This window comes from Corapipo altera, unplaced genomic scaffold, assembly GCF_003945725.1.
Source record: "Corapipo altera isolate COAL_440 unplaced genomic scaffold, ASM394572v1 63, whole genome shotgun sequence".
Lineage (NCBI taxonomy): Eukaryota > Metazoa > Chordata > Aves > Passeriformes > Pipridae > Corapipo > Corapipo altera.
In genome coordinates, this window is record NW_020884928.1 from 4,531,062 (window position 1) to 4,553,233 (window position 22,172).

At 39.9% G+C, this 22,172-nt stretch overlaps 1 protein-coding gene across 20 annotated transcripts; it reads right to left on the minus strand.

Annotated features, from left to right (window-relative positions):
• Positions 1-49: 49 nt before the first annotated feature.
• Positions 50-22,139, minus strand: PTER (phosphotriesterase related). 20 transcript variants are annotated; one of them, XM_027658632.1, is made up of 8 exons: positions 21,934-21,965; positions 21,492-21,545; positions 14,480-14,523; positions 12,755-12,862; positions 10,581-11,057; positions 7,946-8,211; positions 4,426-4,566; positions 50-898 (listed from the first exon to the last, which is right to left on the minus strand). In XM_027658632.1, exons 5-8 carry the CDS (start codon positions 11,010-11,012, stop codon positions 688-690), a joined length of 1,050 nt encoding a protein of 349 aa, XP_027514433.1. In that variant the 5' UTR covers positions 11,013-11,057; positions 12,755-12,862; positions 14,480-14,523; positions 21,492-21,545; positions 21,934-21,965; the 3' UTR covers positions 50-687. The 20 variants fall into 20 exon arrangements, with proteins under 20 accessions (XP_027514433.1, XP_027514434.1, XP_027514436.1 ...); XM_027658633.1 differs by lacking the exon at positions 21,492-21,545 and having other exon boundaries at positions 21,934-22,007; XM_027658635.1 differs by lacking the exons at positions 21,492-21,545; positions 21,934-21,965 and adding an exon at positions 20,978-21,217.
• Positions 22,140-22,172: the final 33 nt, after the last annotated feature.

Consider the following 22,172-nt stretch of genomic DNA (forward strand, 5'->3'; position numbering starts at 1 on the left):
TGATAAAAAAAATGTGATTAAAAAAAGACATCTGTAATAATACTGCACATAGTTTAAGAGATCATCAAATTGCTTTATTCAAAAATATATTTTTCCATGTATTTTTTACACTTTCAGTTAAAATTAAGTAAATTGTTAAACTATAAAAAAAAATTACCTTTTTAGATTTATTTGAGATTTCTTTTGCCTTGTGTTGTCTACAGAAGCTATTTAAAAGTTACAGACCTTTCATCAAGCATTACTCAAAGAATACAAGGATAATGAGAAGATTGTCAGTGTTACAAAGATTAAAATCAGCCCCCAGAGACAGGAAACTTAACTGAAAACCATAATTTCTTTCAAAGTCCAGGTGGTGCATCTTCAAAAGTAGTTTGGGGTAACATTCAGTAATAGTATTAGATTACGCTCTTGAAACAATTATTTTAAAATTTCTATGAAAAAGATTTTGGGGTAGGCTCCTATTCAGTAAATCACTCATGAACAAATTTCCAGAAGGGAGAAGATGCAGAGACGGTACTCAATTTTGATGTTCTAATTAAAAAGAAAATTTATAATCAGTTTGTTTGCATCTCCTTAATAATTTTCAGTTTCTCTGAAAAGAACCAAATTTTAAAATGACTGCTCTCTGGAAAGAAATTTGAATTTTATCAAGCTTCTCTACAGAACAGGAATAATTATTCATTATTCCTACTTAAAAGTCAACCACCGCTTTGGATTTGCTCGGAGTATTTTATCAATTTTATCTTGGGATATGCCTCTAATTAGCATTTTAGGAACTATATTTTCAAAGATATGTGAATATCCATGACCTCCATATTTCATCAACCTGTTCTTGGTGTGCACATCATGAGCCATCAGAATTCTGTCTTCATAGCCTTCATCAATCAGTGTACGAATCCTGAAAAATTAAAAGCGCACCTGTCAGTGAAAGTTCTCATTCTGCAACAGCACAGAAGCAACCAGGATTTACATTTCTTATATTACTGTACTGCTGGACTCTATTATAGCAGAATATAGTTATTTTAGGTGCTCAGAAAACATACTCCTTATATTTACTTGAAATTAAAACACATTTTTTATTGCATGAAAAAAACCCACGTCTGAAAACATACCACCACACATCTCAAAATGGAGAAGGAAAACTCTTTCCATTTGGCACATGGTTTTGCATTCCCAGTCCCATGAAGTTCACAGAGGAATTCAAGAGCTTCAGCATCACCATGCATGGGACACAGGTTTTATATATATGAGTAAGTAATAATTTCCTACCTAAACTCCTTCTCAGCAGGTTACTTCTTGCTGCCATCACAAAGCTGATCCAATTACATTTGCTAATGACCAGACTGTGTGTGACAGGTCCTTTAAGAAGCCTGGCTCAATTGCACAAATACTTCCACATCTTCAGTTAAATCCCATTTAGCAAACCAGGTTAATAAAAATATGAAGTTGCCACCATCATGTTCCATATAGACAGTTATCATCCAAACACATTTCAAAGATATTCATTAAAGGAAGAACAGAAATAAGACTGGCATGGCACAGTGCTAGCATGTGCCAGGAAATAAGAGGAGTGAATATGGCAACCCAGCTGAACAGGTTTGGCAAAATGACAAGTCAGCTTGGAAAAAGAAGTAATCCGTCTGGTCACTCCCTTGTATCAGGACTGCTATAGGTCCTTCTGTTTCATGTTTCACTCAGGTAGCCTTAATCCTTGATCAGCTAATTTTTTAGAATTTATTAGGTGAGTCTGAACACCTGTATTACACAACTGTTAAGCTTCCCAGTAAGCTTCAGTTTAGTTTGGCAGTAGAATCCTGCATTGAAGTGGCAGAGACAGACAGACCAGACCTGGAAAGTGCTTGTTCCTCATGTAGGCCTCCAATTCAGTCATTTACCAGCACTGTGAAATTGTGATTCTTACCTTCCTGACTGTGCTTTGATCAACAAGAAAACAGATACTAGTTTTATAAGTAACTACACTGTATCTGAAAGCCCTTACTGTCAGTTTTTATTGCAATTAGTTATGAGGAGATACATGTAGCAGGATCTAATCAATATGGGCAGCAGGAAGAAAGCACATAGGATAGATTTTGGTCAAATATTATCATCTTTCAGAAAAAAACACCATAACTAGTGCCACAGAGTGCACAACACTATGTGCACCATAGCATTACAACATCACAAGTATCTACTCCAGCCTGAAATACAGAGAGACTATAGAATAGTATTATAGAATATGATGAGTTGGAAGGGACACATCAGGACCATTGAGTCCAACTCCTGACCCTTTGCAGGACACCCCAAGAATCACACCATGTGCCTGAGAGCTAAACGCTTCTTGAACTTCGGTTTGGTGCTGTGACCACTTCCCTGGGCAGCCTGTTCCAATTCTCAACAGAGAGTAAGAGCAATGGCACTGGGGGAGCTAAGTTGTTTGCTGACCAAACATCATTTAGAATCATCTTCTTTCATATTTGGACTAATTTCACGGGTTGAGGAGGCATATGATCCTTTCCATTTCGTATTCATTGCTCCTTTTTGCTCATTCTTTTAAGTTTAGTTAGTACTTTCTTCTGATTCAAATTAAAACTGTCCCTGAACAAAAATCAGTATTTTACTTGCATTAGCAGTAGATTGCAGTCAAACTGCCGAAGTACACAGATGGCTAAACTGTGTTCAGTAGATACATTATGACTACATAAGTTTATGTTTTGAATAGAAAAGACCTAAAGATATTTTTTCCCCTATGTATTTTCATATAGAGGTCAATTTGATTTCTACCTCTCTGAGTTGTTTCACAAAACAAAACCCTAAGGATATTGCCACTGCCATCTCGAGTCCATCGTGGGTGCATCAATATCCATTTAGGGGCGTTTCTAACTCAAATGCACATTTTCACACCATACAATGAGAAGACAAACTTTTCGTCACTTCTTCCTGTGAACAGCCTGCAGCAAGAAATACTCAAATGCCAAAGAGTTTAAGGAGAGACATCAGTGGCTGAGCAAGTATTACGGATGGAATGAAAACTCTGCCACGGTTGAACAAGCACTTGTTAACCAAGGCATAGTCCAGTTCTCTATATGTATTCCACAGTGCTTCCATAGAAGCTGACCTTCCATGGCACAGGAGAGGGGAGGAGGCACAGGAGAGGGAGCAACTTTATCCATTCTAAATGTGAAAACTGCAGATTCATTGCAACAGTTTAAAATACTGAGTGCCAGACTGAGAGCACTGTTAAGAGAGAGAAACTATTCCTAGTGTGAAAAGCAGCAGCAAATGCTTGGCAGTGAGTGGAAGAGTAACCACAGCACCTTCTTAGGAGGGAACAGTTTGAAAACAGAGATTAGTTTCAAGGTTAATCTGACAATGAGGGGGAGAGAAGCTATGTCTGAAATGTAAGTGGAAGCTAGAATTTACTTCATTAGTGATCAGAGATCATAAAATCTTTCTCATCAAGGAGAACATAAGAACCATTTTTGACTCTGGAAGGTAAAAAGACACAGGCAGGATGGCACCTCGACCCTCAGAAACCTGCCACTTCACTGCTCACAAACACTGTGGACAAACAGCACAGAAGGATCACACCTCCAGATGGAGTGGAAAGAGTGAGGTGCCCATTCCCAGCTGATCCTACCTTCTCTCAGACAGTTTCTGCACAGAATGCATCTTCTTGGCAATACCTTGTGTTAGCACAGCACAACAGATTTGCTGTGCAGCTGAGCTGAGACTGCAAGTGCTGATGAGAAGCAGGGAAGAGGTATCCTGCCAGTGGGGCCAATATTTTCACATTGTGAGTGAGTGTGAGGAGCATGAGAGTTCTGAGGAGACAGGACCTGCATCCTTCAAAAGAGAGAAAGGGCAAAAGGAAAGGGGGTGGAAAGGTGATAAAGTGCTTGGAAAAAAAAAGGTAGTTTTTCAGGAGAGAAGCACAGGATCAAAACCACCCAAAACAACCAGGAAGTTTTGCTGGGTTAGCACACTACTGAGGAGATATAACAGGCTCAGATGATGCTTAGTAGCAGCACTAGGTTTCCAAGGCTATGTTTCAAATAAAAGCCAAACCCTAACACAAATCCAGTATCACCAGCCTTTTTTTTTAAACAGACGGTATAAATGCGGTAATTTATAAAATTCAGCCAGATCAGCATGGAAGTAAGACGGAGGATAAAGTTAAAAAAGCTTTTGATGTTCTTCTCAAGTAACTTTGTACAACACTATGATTCTGCATCTTCCTCTGCAGATAGAAGAAATGATACATGCTGCTCTACGGCTGTGACTGCAGCAGGGGGAAATGGCATTATTTTAGTACGAAAGAAGACAATTTTGAACAGCAAGCAGAATCACTATGTGATGGTCTTAAGTACCAATAATATGCTTTTGTCAATGGCCATGCTATAGCTTAAACTGCATGGGAGCAGATACCTTGCAATTCTTTCATTGTCGCTCGGCATGTCAATATCAGGATGGAACTGGTAGTGAAGAAATTCTGTACCAAATAGGTCATACTCTAAGTAGCATCCAAGTTTAGCAAATTCCAGAAGTTTCTTTGTATCAAATATGGTCCTGTAGAACATATATAACACAGAGTCAGCACTGTAAAACAGGAGTAAAATATCTCATGGCATGAGGACAGTAATTTTGTGACCTCCTACTTGTAAGGAAAAAAACCAATAATCTAAGATTTAATTCACCCTTTTGAAAAACAGGACTCCTACTTGAAACATGCAATCTAAGCTGATACACAGTATTGTCTTTCTCACATTCATTTGGGATTTCATGCATTTAAAAAAAAAAACCAAAAAAACCCCAATTCTTTCCCCATGAAATAATGAAAACATCTATGATAATCTTCAAATGGAAAGAGGAAAGTTACTTACTTTTGATATCATTAACCCTCTCAACAGACAACCTAACCAGGAAGGACATTAAAGGAGGAGGTTAATTCATAGTGACATTTAGAAAAAAAAAAAGACAATGGATTACTTACACAAAGCAGATTTACTTTCCCAAAAGACTTATAGAAGACAGCTCCATCCAGGGCTTGTTTCATCCATCACACACCGGTAATACACAACTTTGTCTTTAGTTTCTATTCTGTACAGTGATGTTTCTAGATTGCCATTAGAACAGCAATATATCATTGTTTGCACTGGGATCTGGCCAGAACGCCTTAAGGAAATGCTCTCACCAAAATATATAATGGCACTGTGAGTACCTGGGACATGGGCTTTACAGCAGATTTGAAAAGTGAAGGAACAAAGCTTCTAACACATATCACCCATTTGGAAAAGAACAGCAACAGAAATAAGAGCTCCCTGGAATATTCTGGGTTTTCTTTGAACCATTTTTACCAAGTGTGTAAGTTGTCCAAAGGAAACCAAAACCACTCAAATGATACAATTTAATCTTTATAGCCACAACACAATTTTTTTCAGCTAATTAAAAACCAAGTTTCCACAAGAACATCACAGTTAACCAAAAGGGCAGTAGTTAATTTTTTTTTTATTATTGTAGATATTGATATCACAAAGCAGTTTTACCCTATACAATTACATCACAGTCTGTTGCTATGGAAATGACTGATGTCACATTTTCAATATTATGACTTAACAACGGGACTAAAAGTAGGAGGAACAGATGGGCTGAGAGAGACAAAACCCTTGTTCAAACAAGCCTGCCATCAGCAGGAGTCTAAGACTTGCCAACTGTAATTAATAAAAAATGTTATTTTAAAATAAATATTACAGTTTACAGAGACTGAACATTTATTACCAAATGAGTTTTTCAAGTGCAGAGCAAGACAACAGGTTATTTTAGATCCAGCCCTGCTTGGTTCATGGGAAGACAGCCACCAAGAGTATTCAGTCCTGGTGGACATAGCAAAAACACCCAACAATACATTTCAAAATCACAGCCCAACAATTTCTTTTTAAGACTATTGTTACTGCCATGCTTTTGGTGCTCTGTCCCAACGAAGAGCTGGAGAGCTTAGTTTCATCAGCCACTGGGTCCCATTGTGAGCTATGGGGATGTAGCAACAGCAGCAGTACCCAGCTCAGATTGCGGATCTCTGCGCTGGAATTGGATGTTTGGGCAACACTGTACCTGAGCTGCCTTGAGCTCATGGAAAAGGACACAGTGAAGCATTCTGTAGTTTGGGCCTCATCTGTAAATCCCCATGGGGACAGCCACCAAACCATTATGAAGCCCATATTCAGAGCAGTTGCTGTGAGCCTTCTAACAAAAGCTAAAAGTGAATGAATGTTGACCCCTACCAAGATACCTTTTTAACCTTAACCCCTAATGAATGGTCAAAGCCAAGGCTCAATACCTTTTGCTTCCCAACCTTTAACTGCACCATATGGACACATATTCCATTATGGACACTTGCTACCTTTTGTTCTAAGATGCTAAATTGCAAAACATGGTAGCCAGTATTTTAGCTTTATCATTTCATTGTAAATCCACTTGCAAACTACCATTCTGCCTACGTCAAATGCAGACAAGAAATGTGGAGCTATGTACAAATTTATCTCGCATTTAAAGGACTGGGATGCTCCCACATGGATTTTTCTCACTGGAGGAGACTTAAAATGTTAAATGCACATTGGAAAGCCAAACTTCACAGTAGTTTATGTTATAGCAAGTGCCAACCTGAATGTGTGAAAGTAATGATAGAAAGAGATATAAGGAAATGTCATATTGTGCATCAGTGGCTGTAAGTGAAACTGCACCACTGTCTTGACTATTTTCCTGCTTATATTGCTTAACTTCCACCAATAAATTACTTAATTCTTAAAATACTTAATTCAACAATTTATAACAATGTATAAAGGCAAAAAACCATAACTGTATCTTTATGTTTTATCAAAATGGCTATGTAAGTACTGATATCTGCAGCCTTCTCAGTTGTCTTTCATTAGAAGATTTAAGTGATCAGTTTTTCTTTAAAAAGGGAAGGAAAATACAGCCATAGATACAATGGAATGCAGGTAAATACATAAAGGAAGTCTGTATCATTTATAAGTAAAACAAGGAGCTTCCTACAAAACACCTGTAGCTCAAGTTGCTACCTCTTAGAGCCTACAACTATCAGAAATCTGGAGCACAGTGTTGTTGCCTATACTGCAGTCACACTGAGGGCAAACAATCCAATTGCTGAGAATCATATGACCACAAACAGTCTCCATTATTCAGCAACTGGCCAAACTAATCAATGCTTGGACATATTCCAGCTCACCGTGAGCAACACAAGGTCATACAAAACTGATTTGGTAATAGAGGCTGTATTTCTAAGCTGGAGACAAAAAAGTATCCCAATTTCTCTCCATGCCTGATGTGGAGCTCCTGGGTTTTGTTCTTGAGAAAGCTGTAAGTTAGCTACCCGGACTACACTATGAACTATTCAAAACCCAACTATTCTCTTTTTAAGCAATATTTCTTTTGTCTGGTAGCAGAACATTAAAAATTTGCCTTCTGCTTTGACCCAGAATCCAGCAAAATCAAGTTTTCCATTAGCTTCTGAGAGATTTTGGTAAGGCCCTTAAGAGCGATCCAGTTTTCAAAAACGCTGGAAGCCCAGCAACTTCCCACCCAATTTGGTGAGAGCTGCTCAATGTCCAATGCTTTGTAAATACAGGGATTTGTTCAGGGATACAAATTAATGGAATTCTGATTTTTAAAATGTGGTTACAGTTACTCCTAATCTCTCTCCCAGGCTTTCAAAGAGAGCATTTAAAATACCAAAGCCTCTTCATCAATAGGAATCTAAAAGTTGATCCTGACTGAAGTGCTGGACGCCAACCAAGCTCTATTAAAGCACTTATTTTTAAGACAGTAAACTTGAAGGTAATACTTCATGTCAACTATATCCAGCCTAGTTCCGTAAACCCCAGTGAGCTGTGGCAACACTGCTGGATGGACAGCAGAATAGTCTGCTTACCTGTCCAGGTGAGACATGACCGTCTTTGAAGCATCAGCCCCAGCTTCCTGCAGAATGCGGACAATCTGGAAAGGCGAGTCACTGCTCCTGCCAGGATGGATGATAACAGGGCATCCAAGCTGGGACTGAGCATGTGCTGTTGCCTGGAGCACACGGTGTTCACTCTCAGTCAAAGGCCAGGAGCAACCTATTTCTCCCACCACACCACACTTGATGTTAGTCCCATCCGCTCCTTTGAGCATCTCATCAACAATAATGTTTGTCAGCTAGAGAACAGGAAAATGAGATTTTTGGTTATTAATACTATTTGTATTAAATAGCATCAAATTTGGCCTATGGACACTGTACTTGTTATACTCCCAAGGTCTTTCTGAACTTATTTAATTAACAGTTGGGTGTGTGAAAACACTGTAGTTAAAATCTGGTTTCTGTCAACTAATGTTATGCCGGCCATTTACGAAGACCAAAATAAAGAGAGAAGCAAATTAATTTAACAGTATCCGTTCGCACATTTGTCCAGGTTTGCCAAGAACACTGGTCTACATATAATTTGTACTGTGATTTAGCCTGAGATAAGTTCTCTTTAAAAGAAAAAGTTAGTTTATTCCCAAACCTGTGCCTTGCACTCGTGAATTGGCTCCAGACACAATTCAGTGTAATTTCTTGCAAAACAAGGGCTCAGAGAATAAGGAAACCTTGTCATTCAGACAGGGAAGGGAAAAACTCTGGCAAAGACCCTGTAAAGACAAATTTAAGGCAAATCCCGCTTATGGGAATGTGGATGTAAAACAAGAGGAGCTCTGCTGACTTCAGGACCACAAAAACAAAGCTTATCTTACAAATTTACAAGGTCAAAATTAGCTTGCTTTTAAAATATTCACAGGAAAGAAAAGACATCAGAATCTCTTAATAAAAGTAGTTTGTTATAAAATCTTTAGTTATTCTTTTCCAGAATAGGCCACACATCTTAAGCATACACTCAGAACTGAGCAAAAAATGGCTCTGATGGTGACCTGCCTTCTGGACTGGATGAAGTGCTCAGTACAGGACATCTGTGGGTCTCCATCAATCTCCCAAATACAGAAGGGAAACCTTTGCCTCAAGAAAACTATTTGTATCAAATTTCAAGTGATGGAAAAACATTTAGGAAAAGCAGGACTGTTGTTACAGTTTGGGCCAGCTAGGGTCTAATTTTGGTGGCAGCACTGCCCAAGTTTTGACCATTGATTTTTAAAATAAATTTGACTCATTTGTGAACTGTAACAGATCTTTAAAATCTTTCTCAGCTCCATTCATTCACATTCACAGCCTCCTGCCTCGGAGAGTTCTGTTCCCTCTTGTCTCCATCATCACATTTTCTTAATAAAAGATGAATGAATATTTATTATTATAGGAATATCTGGGGACCTCAGTTATTATTAACACATTGTCTTGGGCACCATACAAACAACCTGACGTAGACTCCCCTGAAAAGCCTGGACAAATGACAGAGAGGAGAGATATAACACACAGCCTGAGCAGACCAATGATTTACAACTGACCTATAAATATTGCGATTATTTATGCTTTTTACAAGAATGCTGGGTAAACTCACTGGGAAACAATTAGCCAGAAAAAAAGACAAAAGAGCTAGCAAAGATATACTCCTTCCTTAAAAATAGTAAAAAAAGCCAGATAATTGGTGTTGTACCAGATGTCCACACATGAAATACTTTATTTTCCCTTTACCGTTGCATTATAATAAATCCCTCTGAGAAAATGGAGCTTAAGAACTGGAAATGCTGACAGATAGCCCCAGCACATGCAAGTAGTGCTGCTCCAGCTATATTGTTGCCAAATACCTCAGAAATCATAGGAAATAAAAGAACCCTCTAATATTGTCTTTTTAGTGTTAGAAAGCAAGGCATTTCTTTATTTGCAGAGCTGGGTGTCCATGTGGCCCACAAAAATCCTGTCTCCATACAGACACCAATACAGCACTTTTTCACCTATTTATACATTTTTAACAAAGAAATTAATGTCCATTGGTTCTAAATTATATAATTCCCTTTCATTAACTACAATTCTATACACTACTGGTTATAAATCTCTTGTTGCTTATGCTAATTAGTTCACACTTTTAGTCTTTTTAGTATCTTTTTCCTTTGGTAGGGATTTTCCAATACAAATACTGAGCCTTTATTAACCTTCTTAGTTATCTGCTGGTTTCTGCAAAAGGTCCTTGTTTCCAGATGTCCAGCTTCAACAGTACATCTTTCTCTCATGGGCTTTGTTCATTGAAGGATATCAAGGTTAACTTTAAGAAAACTTATTTTTAGTACTTTTCCCAAGCTATGTTCTCAAAAAAGTTGCTTATGACAACCTTTTGCTATATGCTGGCTAAAAATGATTTAAGGCCTAACACACAACCTATGATTAATTAAAACAACTAATTAAAAGGTTAATTAGGATCATTAAACAAATCAGGAAAGTTATATAATTTCCAACAATATCACACAAGCAGTAATGCTGTTCCCAAGTTTTTCACATTGAGAACCTCTGTATTTCATCTATTTTGTTGGAACTTCTGTCCAACTTTGGCTTACCCAGGGATAATTCACAGGAGAGGGACACTCAAGCAATGGTTAAGACTTACCTGCTCCACTGTCATGGCCTGTGTTTGAGAAGAATGAGTGGAATCTACATAAAACCCAGCACCAGCAATAATATGAACTCCAGTTTCTTCAGCAAGTTTCTTCAAAGTATTCATATCCCGACCAATTCCTGTAGTTGTGTTTTCCACTATAGTCCCACCACCTGCTGCTTTGAAATGCAACAGCTCCTCCTTCACAGCATCTGTTTCCTGATACAAAAGAAGGTTTTCTTTATGGCTGTAGGGATTTTGCTTAATCCAAAACAAGTTCTTCATCTCAATGGGCCCATCAGACAAAGGCTCTTGGCCTGGAGAAGGTGGACAAAAACAGCTGCTGTAGTTCATAGTCAAGTGCTCATGAGTCAGTGTATAGCCCAGGCAGTTTGGCTCCACAGGGCCCAAGACAGTCTGCACTTTCCCTCTCAAGGAAGGCATTTTTCTTCAACAAAAGGTTAAAAAAAAATCAGATCCTAAAAGAGTCTGAGAAGGAAAAAGAGAGGAAACAAAAACATTTCAGAAAACCTTTCTCAGGCAATTCCCTCCTCTCTCTCACACACATAACTTACACATTGTGTGTATTCGCCCGGGATGTTTTCAAACATTGTTCGCAGCAGAGTGGTCAGGATGAAAACCAAAGCATTGATTTTACCCAACTGCACTTGTGCTGGTACTCCAGCAACGTAAACACATCACATTCCAGTAAAGGAAATCATCATCATTTACTGTGCTGCAGTCAGCATCACATTAAGACAAATGTTTCCTATTTAGTAACAACCACTGTATGTTCATTTCAGATTCATTGCTCCTCAGCAGCTGTCAATTCTTGTCAGCTTGAGCCACCAGATGAATACACTTGGCACCAAGGCTGAATATTTCTTACTGGTATGTTCAGTTTATTTATCTCTGTCCTCCAAGACTCACTGTCTCCCTCAGATACCAAGGAAGCTGTTTGTGTTTGGGCACCTTGTCTGCTCCTCTATATGCAGAATGCAGGGATGGGGGTGATCACCTGCTCCTTTGGCTTCAAAAGGGCTCAGGTTCTCCTGCAGCTGCATTGTGGAGGTCTGGAACAGCCCAGGACAACTCCTCTAAGGCTGACAACAGTTGCAAAAGATGTAGTGTGGCCCCCAAAGAGCGGTGGAGAAGTCAAAGTGCTTCACTGGCCAAATATTTTATCATTTAAGTACAGACCTTAATCTAACACTTAACTTATATGGCTCAGCATCTCAGACACTTTTTTATTCATCTCTAACATGAAGGAAACAGTGATATTTCTCAAAACCTTAAATGAGCAGTGGCAAAGACAAACATTGAGGCTACTGTCTGCAGCTGGTTCATGTCAAAGGCCCTGTGCCAGTTTGGCCTGACTCACTGCAGGTTGGAATTATCTGCAGCTCTCCCCATTGGGATTTTGGTTTTTTTTTTCCTTTTGGGAGCAGGAGTTCATGTTAGATCTTCCTGATGCTAGTCACAAAGGCTTGAGGATATATAGTTAAAATCCCTAGTCAACCAAAATCATCAGTTATGAAACAAAATACATGTTTAATCATGTCCAGAGGAAAGGACTAACTAGAGCATGCATTATTGATTAAAGAGAGAGGTCTTTCCCATTCCTGTCTCCCTTTTAGGGAATAATGTCATAAACACGGGTTTGTTACTGGTAAAGCCCTCAGAGGACATTTTCCTTTTAACTGCTAAAGTTAATCCACCAGGATGACAGAAAAACTGAAATCTGAAGGGCACTGAACTCTACATATCAAAGGGCACAGGAACATCAAGACCTCTTTGGAGGTACTTTGATCTCAGGAGAAGCAGTCACTGTCAGAACACCAATGCACAAGAGTGACCCAGCCCCTGGAAAAGGCAGCTATCGCCTGCCTAGTGAAGTCTGTAGTGTTGGCAGTTCTTGCAACATGAAAACTTGGCCATCCATAAGAAAGAAACGACTGACTATGTTTACTTGCCTTGTGTAAAAGCAGACTTACTTATGAAGAACTGTTCTTTCAGGAATTTCGTTTTTAAACTAGTGTGTTAACTTGGTTGAGAAGGCAGAAGAATAATTACTCTCATAGAACAGACTATTGGCTGATTAATATAATGATTTATTTTTTTGCCAAATAAGAAGTGCATGATTTCAGAAAATATTATTTTTAAGCAAACAATTAAAAGCAAAATACCTGTCTCAGTCAGAAACTGCTGCTCACTGCAATTCAATTAAGCTGTCCAACCCAGTCATTAATTCCATCCTTGAACAAGGCTTGTGTTCTACAGAGTAACCTACTATTCTGGAGAAGGTTCAATGATATGAGTCATTCTTACATGCACAGCAAAGTGAATGACAATTCTAAGCGTTACCTTTGGGTTTTCTGCCTTTTTTATTTTAAATGTTAAATATCTACACTCTGGCACTCAGTAAACCCCTGACAGCATAAAGAGTGATAACTACACTCTGCATCAGAGACACACTTTTCTTTCCCCATGTTCACTGAGAATTTTCCAATCAATTTATTAAGTTAGCAAAACAAACCTATATACAAATTTTTCATACAATTAAATATACAAGTATTTAACTTCTTTTGATAAAACTTGCACAAATTGATTACAGTCTGTTTCCTTAACAATTTTCCACTTCAGTTACTTAGTTATTTAATAGTGTAGTTACTAAAAAAGGCCACTCTAATTGAATGTGAATTTTTGCTCACTTTCAGATTATACCTTTGATGAAAAGTTGACTTTCAGTATTTGTTCCCACTAATTCCTTTCTGACACAGTTAATTTAGACTACCCTCAATTAATCTGGTTCGCCCATTATGAAGACCTGTGGTTGCACATGTGAGATCATCTTATAGCCTGAGGCTGCTGTCTTCTGATTTATAACAGCAGGAAACATCTAAAATTACCAGTTCCAGGTTTCTCTTGTAGACACAAACCTGTTGATTTTTAGGCTCTAGATTTCATATTACAGCTCACATACAGAATTTACAGAACCTTTTGATTGAGATGAAGGATTTTATAAATATAAGAACCATCACAAAAATGGAAACTGACACAAACAGCATTTAAAGTAGGTCTAATTTTATCTGCATGAAAAATATGATTAATATTAATGCCTGTGCCTGCTTACTAACACAGATTTAGAAACCCACTGCTTTTAATAAAAGAATTATAAAACATAAAGACAGTCAACAACCTGTGACTGGAATAATTTTTAAAACCACTGTCTTGATATCTTCCCTACTGTCATTTACACAGACAGCCTACCCTCATTATGCAATAATGATACATTACTCCTAATAAGATTCACTTAGTGGAATCAGAATTTAATTGAGTGTTTTTAAAACAGATTTTAGGTGCAAATAGCTTTTAAAAGGAGTAAAGATTGCTGCTTAGTTTAAGTATGTATATGTTACTACAAAAATCAACTATCATATGCTTTACTAATGACTCGCATGCCACGTTTTCCACAGAACTTTCTTTTGAAAAAGTTTCTTCTTTCATACACCAAGGACTGAATTCATATCACCTCATTTAGCCATCTAAAATGATGTATGTCTTTTACAGAGCAATCATCTAGACCATTTTCATAGTGGAGATGGAAAGACATATTCACAGGCAACTCATGCAGGCTATTTTGAGTGTTTGTAATAGGACAGGACAAGTTACTTTTTGTTATATTATCCTCTTTCCATGGACTAAGGAGGGAGCCAAGAAACAATCTTGGACAAGTATATTCTAGATGGTCCTACACAGGACATGTGAATTATATTTCCTCAATCTTAACCCAGTCTGATGTGAGAGGGAAAGGTGCTGATTTCTATGATGGAAGATAAACAGGTAGGCTCATATATGGAAATAATAGCTATTTTGGTTTTGAAAATCACTAATTTATGTGGTGGTATTACGAAGGTGCTCCTGCATAGACCAAGGCTTCTGTCCTCCAGATGCTCTATAAAGAGAGAAATAAATATTTCCTGAAAATTACATATTCAGACAAAAACAAAATGAGAACTGCCTTAAGATATAACCAAAACTTGTATTTTTTCACAACAGCCTTGAAACAATACCTTAACAGTTTTGTGATAAACTCTGGACAAATCTTTACAACCACCATATTTTATGTATGGTACATAAAATACAACTCTCACCATCAATTATTAAATATTGCTGAAGTAAATATTTTTCCTAGAGGTATTGTTAAAAGAGACTTGCTGCTAAAAAGGTCATGGTACTGCATTCCTGAGTCTGGTAAAAACTCCACTGAGTTCAATAGATGTTTTGCCTGAATACTGATGACAAGATTTGTGTTTCCTCTTTTCCCATCTGAAACTTGCGCTTCAGTCATTGTGTCATTTTAATGGTCTTGTAATGGGAAGTCTCCTTGGGTTTGGATTAGTTGCTTCCTACAGTAATCTCATATTGCTGAAACATTATAATCGCATAAACACAGCTTCCACATGCTAATGCTGCATTTGTTTTGATTCGGTAAGCACATTTTAATGGCATTAGCACAGATTCTCTGTAGACTGGTATGGGAATCATTTTATTGCCGTTACATTACAATGTGAGATCACAGCAACACTAAATCCAGACTGCTGTGACATAAAATTTACAAAAAAGCAAAAAGAATGGCTCAAGAGGTATTTACTGTATCCAGAAAAAGTTAAATACGGCTGCCATTTAGAAACAAGGGCTGCCCTGGCTGCATCAAGAGCATTTTAAGCGGGTCGTTCCTTTTTAACCATGCAGTCCTGGGAAATGTGACATAGTGCAGGTTCACTATATATTTACAGATGGAGGAAATGTTCTGAGCATTCAATTCTACTTTGAGCAACCCCTACAGAGCATGGAAAAGCCACAAATTAGAAATATATGACACATCTTCAGGTAATTACCATCAGCTAGCCTGTGCTGTGTTATCTCACCGTTCCCTAAATATAAACATTTTGCGACAAGGGAAAAAGTCAGCAAGACAAAGGAAGACGTGAGGCAGAGCATAAGAGAACACAGGTAGACTATGTCAGGAAGAATTTAAAAAAATTAACTTCTCTCCCCCTGTTTCCGCCAACCCTGTAGAGGTTTACAGGGTGGAAGGAACTCGATACTGCCAGCACGGTTCTTCCTCTTCCCCAGTAGACAAGCAAGTTTTCTAACTTCTCCAAGAGATGGGTGTCAGATCTGCTTTACCTTCTTCAAAAATGTATTCACAAGTGCTAATTACAGGACAAACATGCCTTAAACATTCTCTCATACACAGGTTTCAAATAAGCATGGCTTTTTTGTTCATGCACAGCGTCAGGGAAGTACAGCTACAGGGGCTGTGGAGCAGAGCTCACCACAGCTGGCTGGGTGAGAGCAGCAGTATGACTGGATTTGCATCTGCTCCAGCACAGACACAGGCTCACCTGCCATTTAGTCCAGCAATTACCTCTGTGTCAGTCCCTGCAAAGGTGTCCAACAGCCTGTGACATTGCACTCCTACACAGGCGCCCTTACACCACCACTAGTTTGTCTCTATGTTACATGAGACAACAGCTTATCTTATGTTGCTTTTGGGTTATTTTGCCCAAGAAACAGAATTTGAAAATGGGGTAAAAGTACTGACAAAATGCAAATTGCTGGGCAAACTTCTGTCTCTTCTGCAGAAACGGCAGATATACTGCTCTGAAGGTGACAGATTATTCTCATTCAAGTCTTAAATGTTCTTCCTCATCTTCAGAATTGCCATTGGTCAGAAGAGACATTGGTCTTTTTCCTCTCCCAAAATGGAACTATGAGATCATCATGATTTCCTGAACTTCAAGCTAACTCAGAAAAATGAGCCAAGGAAAATAATCTTACCTATTCAGAAGTAGTGTTGTTGTTTTTTTTTTTTAAACTACCTTCAATCATGACAACTTTTCATAGTATGGCCCCCTGCCTAGTGCAGAAGTCTACTAAGGGGACAAGGGCACACTAGTATGAACACAGGCATCAACACTGAGGCAAGGTTTTGTGTCCTAAGGAACAATGTCACATGGGAGAACTTTCATGCCTTGAATAAAGCTCTTATCAGAGAGGAAGGGAACATTTACAGTGCCTCTCTCCTACACAGATCCTGTCTAACCCCACAGGAGCATATGTTGCAGCTCTTCCCTTAGTGGGACACCTGCACTTTCCCACCTTTGGGTGGCTGTATCTTCGTGCAGTGAGTAAGAACCTCACCATTTCAGATATGTGTAATCTCTCAACCAGGTAGAAATTGGCCAAGAGATTCAAAGCCTAGAGACCTCCTATTTAAATATTTAAAAAGCATCATCTATCCTTACCTTGCTACATTTTTTCACAAAACACACTCAGAGTAGTGGGTTAATGCTGTAGCCCTCAACAACTTACCTCTGGTCCGCAAACCATTCAGAAGAATATATTTCCTTAAGAAGTCAAGCTAAAAGAAACACTAAATATTGTTTTTCACTAGACTTTCTATATATGCATTAAGCAACCAAAAAATCTTTACGCTACGGAAGTGAGGAGGGATACTAAGACTTTATAAAAAGTTACTGTATGTGCTATGAAAAAAAATTAGGAGAGCTTTAGCCCAAGCCTTATATAATCCTACAGTGATAAAAGGAAGTCTCAGCAAAATATGCAAGTACACACACCACACCATTTACACTGCTTGAGTTACATTACATGTTTTACAGCCTAAAAGCAGTCACTTAAACTTTAAGAGAAATTTAAACACTAGTACACCTATGGGAAGAGCCAATATATTGATCCCCTGACCTCAGAACCTCCAGAAAGCACACTCTGGGGTGAGAAGCTGGTAAGTGAGAAGCAAAGCTTTTAAATGCTCCCCTGAAAGGTACGTGAAAATTCTTACTGCGTATTCCCTTCGTGGCTCAGTTAGTGGCAGACAGACAGACCTTCCAGCTTCACCTGGTCTGAGGGTCACATATAAAAACCAGATTGCTTCCTTACATTTGAACTGCCACACCAGACCAAGTGCAGCCCCTCAGTACTGAGGCCAAACCTTTGGATCAAAGCAAGCACATGTGCTCAGCATATGACCGTGTATGCCAATAGTGATTTGCCCCAAGAAGCAGAATCTAAGCCACTTTGTACTATGCGCAGTTTTTCAATTTGGTTAAAGTTTAGCTGTTGTGACTAGAACAGTCAGACTTCTATTTTACCTTATTTCTGTGCAGATAACAGTCTCAAAATCTAGGCTTCTCTAAGCAAAGTCACATTGAAGTTTCTCTTCCTCAGAGAGACCAGCATACCCGTAAGTGTTTTTTCATTAACATCTCCTTTAGAAGAACTTCAGGGGATTTTACATTTTGGGCAGCTTCCAAAATTACTCTCAATAAAAGGTCAGATAAAAATTCTCCTCCAGGGTCAAACATTACATTAATTATATTTTACATGCACACATAGTGTTTTTAGGCCAAAAATCAGAACTGAAGTCACATTATGCTATATGCAAATATGGGCTATGTCCTGCATGTTGATACATACATTTGTATTCTTAAGACTAAATGGAATCATATTTGCTTCTCATGGGTTCTGGGCTACAAGCACATATGCTCTTTCCTGCTAGGACAACAGGAAGTAGGAAAAAGCCTGTGCTTTTCAGAAATGGATATCCAGTCTTCATTCCCTCTAAATTTCAAATTTGAAACCAGTATACATCAAACACTACTCTTGCTGTTATTCTCATTGACCTTCATTCGTTTTGTCTCTACTTAAGGTCACATACACAGATTTTCACGTGACCTTAAACATTTCAGTAAGCATGTTGAGCGGAGCATTATCATTCAGTTGTACAGCCCTATCACCAAGAGCCACATAAAATCACTCTACAATCTTTACATGCAGAAATAAGGAGAAAAGGGATGGAGGTCTAAGACACCAAAGAACAGATATCACCCTTCTCACCACACAAATCTCTAAGCAATGGATGACTGATGTGCATTACTACCTCCTGATCAAGACTGGACATTACTAGCTAGTAAATTCATATGAATGAACCTCAAGGTCAGCTTTGCCACAGAACATACCAGTCACTGATCCACTGAGACCTGTGAAGGTGGAAAAGAGCATGGGGATTGAGTTTAGTGTTTCATTCAATACTGCAGATTGCAGCAACTGAGATAAGCAGAGACTTTCAGAAAACCACCTTCTTTACTAGTGAGTGACAAGCTTAGATGCGCAGAACTAAATTCAATGTCCCACTACTGCAAACAACTACCTCACAAAATTTGCAACCAACCTGAAGACCTACTGGAAAAAAAACATCCTCAGAAAAGCCTCAGAGTTTCTACTGTTATTGTTCTTTATGGCTGTGTAAGGAAATGGAACCTAAACGCCCTTCTCAAGGTCCGCTTCTGCTCTAACAAGAAACTAGCCCACAAAAGAAAAGTTAATGAGAGTCAAGGGAAAATGTAAAGGTGATGTGTGTAACAATGAGTATCTTTTAACTTAGAGACTGCCTTTACAGAGTCTGCATGCTTTGTCAGTGGTCAAAGTCAACAACCTCTTGCTTGCACAACTTCTGTTGTTTTTCAGTTCTTACCCCCAACAGGGTACAGCAGTGGAATAGCAGGAACAACCAACACATACAATTAAAAAATCCTTGCTACCCAGTCTAAAGTGAATAACTAAGAACAAAGTCCTGCAATAAACTTTACAAACCACCAGAGTTCAAGCATTAAAACCAGTCGAACATTTCCAGAACCATCTGAAAATGACCCATCAGCCAGAAGGTACACAAATCACAGCAAGGAAGAGTCGAATTCCTTTCACTGGGTGAATCATCCTCACTGCAGTGACACTGGACAAGGCAAAGACAACTGTAGGATAAAACAATTCTCCTTTTACACTTTGAGGTAAGATGCTGAAAGAGCAGAAAAAGGCAGAGTAGTTCAGCAGTACAATTCTTCTTTGGTCCCCCCTCCTCCACAGAAATTAGTTCAGGAAAAACCCTGTGGCTTTGGTTCGACAAAACTAGGGCTTCAGAGTGTCTTTGAGAAGAGTGTTTCTACAGGTCTCTGACATCCAAGTTAAAAATTGTGATTTACTTGAAGCTGTCATATAAGGGATGATGGTGGTGGCCTTTCTTCTTGGCAGTTAAATACTTGTAAAAAATATCCCAGCTGTTGCTAGGATAAAATGCTTTTCTTGGATTATTATCCACGTATATATTACTATCAGACCAAAGACATGGCCACTCCTTAGAAAATTCTGAGGAAGCTTTCTAATTTGTGACCAGAAAATGACATTAAAGAAGAAAACCTACCCTACCAGTTTTGAGAAGATGTAACTTAGAACCAGGGAGATGGGACACTCCCTTCTCTTTCCAATATAGCTAGCAATCCAGTTATCCAGAAATACAGAAAATGTAAAAATGTTCAAAACCGCTCTGAATCAAACTAGGGACTTGAACCTTAGGTTTCCACAGTTTAGACAGATTTCTATTCTCCCCCTACCAGACAGGTGGTCAGTCTGATGAAAGTAGAAGTCTCACTGTTTTCATGAACCTTAAGAAGTCTTCGTTTCAGCTTACTAAAAAATGAACTTGTTCAGTATTTCAAGTTTTGAAAGGTGGGAAAAACATTTTAGATCTACATCAAGTGAAATAAGGAACAAAATTCACAGAATGTTCAGAGAAATAGTCCTTTAATAAACACAGAACTCACTGGTGCCATATGCTTCACTATATACTGATTTTTATGTGTGAGAAGCAAGCTGATGGCTCCCTAACCACAGAGGGAAGCAGTGACACTTGTTCCTGCTCCACCATGCATTAATTTAATAAGTTAGAACTGGTCACCTACATAAAATATAATTAAGCATCTGAATGCCATTATTGCCATCTTTGATTACAACTACAAAAATGAATGTGACGATGGTGACATGATGGTAAATATTATGTCTGTTAAATTCCAAACCATGAGAGGCATTCATAATAATAAATGACATTTATGTACTCTTTCATAAAACAATCCCAAAGTACCTGACAAAATGATACAAAACTACCTATTAGAAGCATCACTTCACCCATCACTGAAACAGCCTCCAGCAGAAAGAAGGCAACAACCTTTAAACACTACAGAACATATTACAACAGAGAACATTGAATAATGTATTCAACACAAAGCAGAAGGGAATTCCAAACAAGTAAAATAAAATTTCCCAAATCCAAGTGACCTCTGGCTAAAAATTTGTTTCGTTCAACAGCTATGACAAGCCTCTAGCATACAGAAGATACCATCCCTAACAACAGACACCTAAAAAGAATAATTGTTCTTACAAGTATCTTAGAGATCATATATACATTCAAATACTTGCTAGGTTCATCTGAGTTCCTCACCAACAGGACTTGTATGCTTCAACTTGAGGTCAAATTCATCACAATACAAGACCTGCTGCAGAGGGGTTGCCAAACACACAAGGTGACTGCCCAGCAGTGGCTTGGCTACAGTACTGAAGCAGACTTGGCAGGGGGACCTAAACCTCCCTCGTTCCTGCACTCCCCTCCGCACTCACCAAACCCATGCAAGAGGAGGAGAGAGCAGAGTCTGTCACAGCTGTGGCTTGTAAAGGGCAGCACGCCCCAGGCCACGGAGAACATGCATAGTGTGTGAATCCCAACAAGGCTCACAGGCAAGTCTGGCGCTTTGCCGTTGAGCCTTGTCAAGCTTAAGCAACTCTGGAAGCATCTTGCACAGGGATACGGGTGCTTCCAGATGGAGAGTGAGCTGCAGGCAGGCTCTGAAGATCCTAGTTTTGGATTGAGGCATTTGTTCCTTCCCAGAGCCACCCTCGGGGACTGTCGGGAGGGAAGTACTAGAGGGGACGTAGTTCCAATATTTAACTTGTTATGACAGTACAAATATTAAAAATCAGCGGTAAAAATAGCAGCGTAGCTGCACTCACACAGTTAAGGCGCCTGAGCTCGAAGGTTACTCTGCTGGTAACTATCATCTGGTCCTGTGAAACGCTTTTCCAGAGAGAAGGAGGAGTTCATCCCCTTACACTCCTGACTCAGCGCCCTGTCCCGGCCACGCTCTGCCCCTCGTCCCGCAGCCGCCCCCTCGGCCGGGGCTGGGCCGGGCCCCGCCACAGCCCCGACCCGCACCGAGCAGGGGCCCCGAGCCCCGGCACCCGCCCCTGCGCTGCCCAGCCCCTCGGCACCGCCAGCCCTTCCCGCTCTCCCGCCCCGGCTCTCCCGGGCCGGCAGCGTAGGGCTAGAAAGCCGCTCTCGCCCCTCAACTCCGGAGAAGTTTCCCGGCCCGGGCGCCTTGTCGGGCCGAGGGCACCAAGGGCGCGCCCGGGGGGCGGCTCTGGGCCGCGGGAGGTCACGAAACCCGCCTCTCACCCCACAGGCAAGAGCCTCCACGGAGCCTCCGCCGACAGCACCGCACCCCGGCAGGGCCCGGGCTGGCCGGGAGCCGCGACCGCCCCGAGCGGGGCGGGACTTCCCGGGCACGGGAGCGAGTGGTGGAGCGGGCCGGGAGGGGGGTGGCGGGGGCTGCCAGGGGCCAGGGAGCCCGGAGGGCGGGCGAGTGAGAGAGCGCAGGGGAGCGGAGCGCTGCCCCACGGCCGGGCACCGGGACG

Excerpts from the sequence above, each read along its gene's own strand:
- PTER (XM_027658639.1), bottom strand. The coding sequence starts at position 11,012 with ATGCCTTCCTTGAGAGGGAAAGTGCAGACTGTCTTGGGCCCTGTGGAG. Across the intron at positions 4,567-7,945 it reads GTCATGTCTCACCTGGACAG|GACCATATTTGATACAAAGA; the intron begins GTAAGCAGACTA and ends TATGTTCTACAG. Across the intron at positions 899-4,425 it reads GACAATGAAAGAATTGCAAG|GATTCGTACACTGATTGATG; the intron begins GTATCTGCTCCC and ends TTAATTTTTCAG.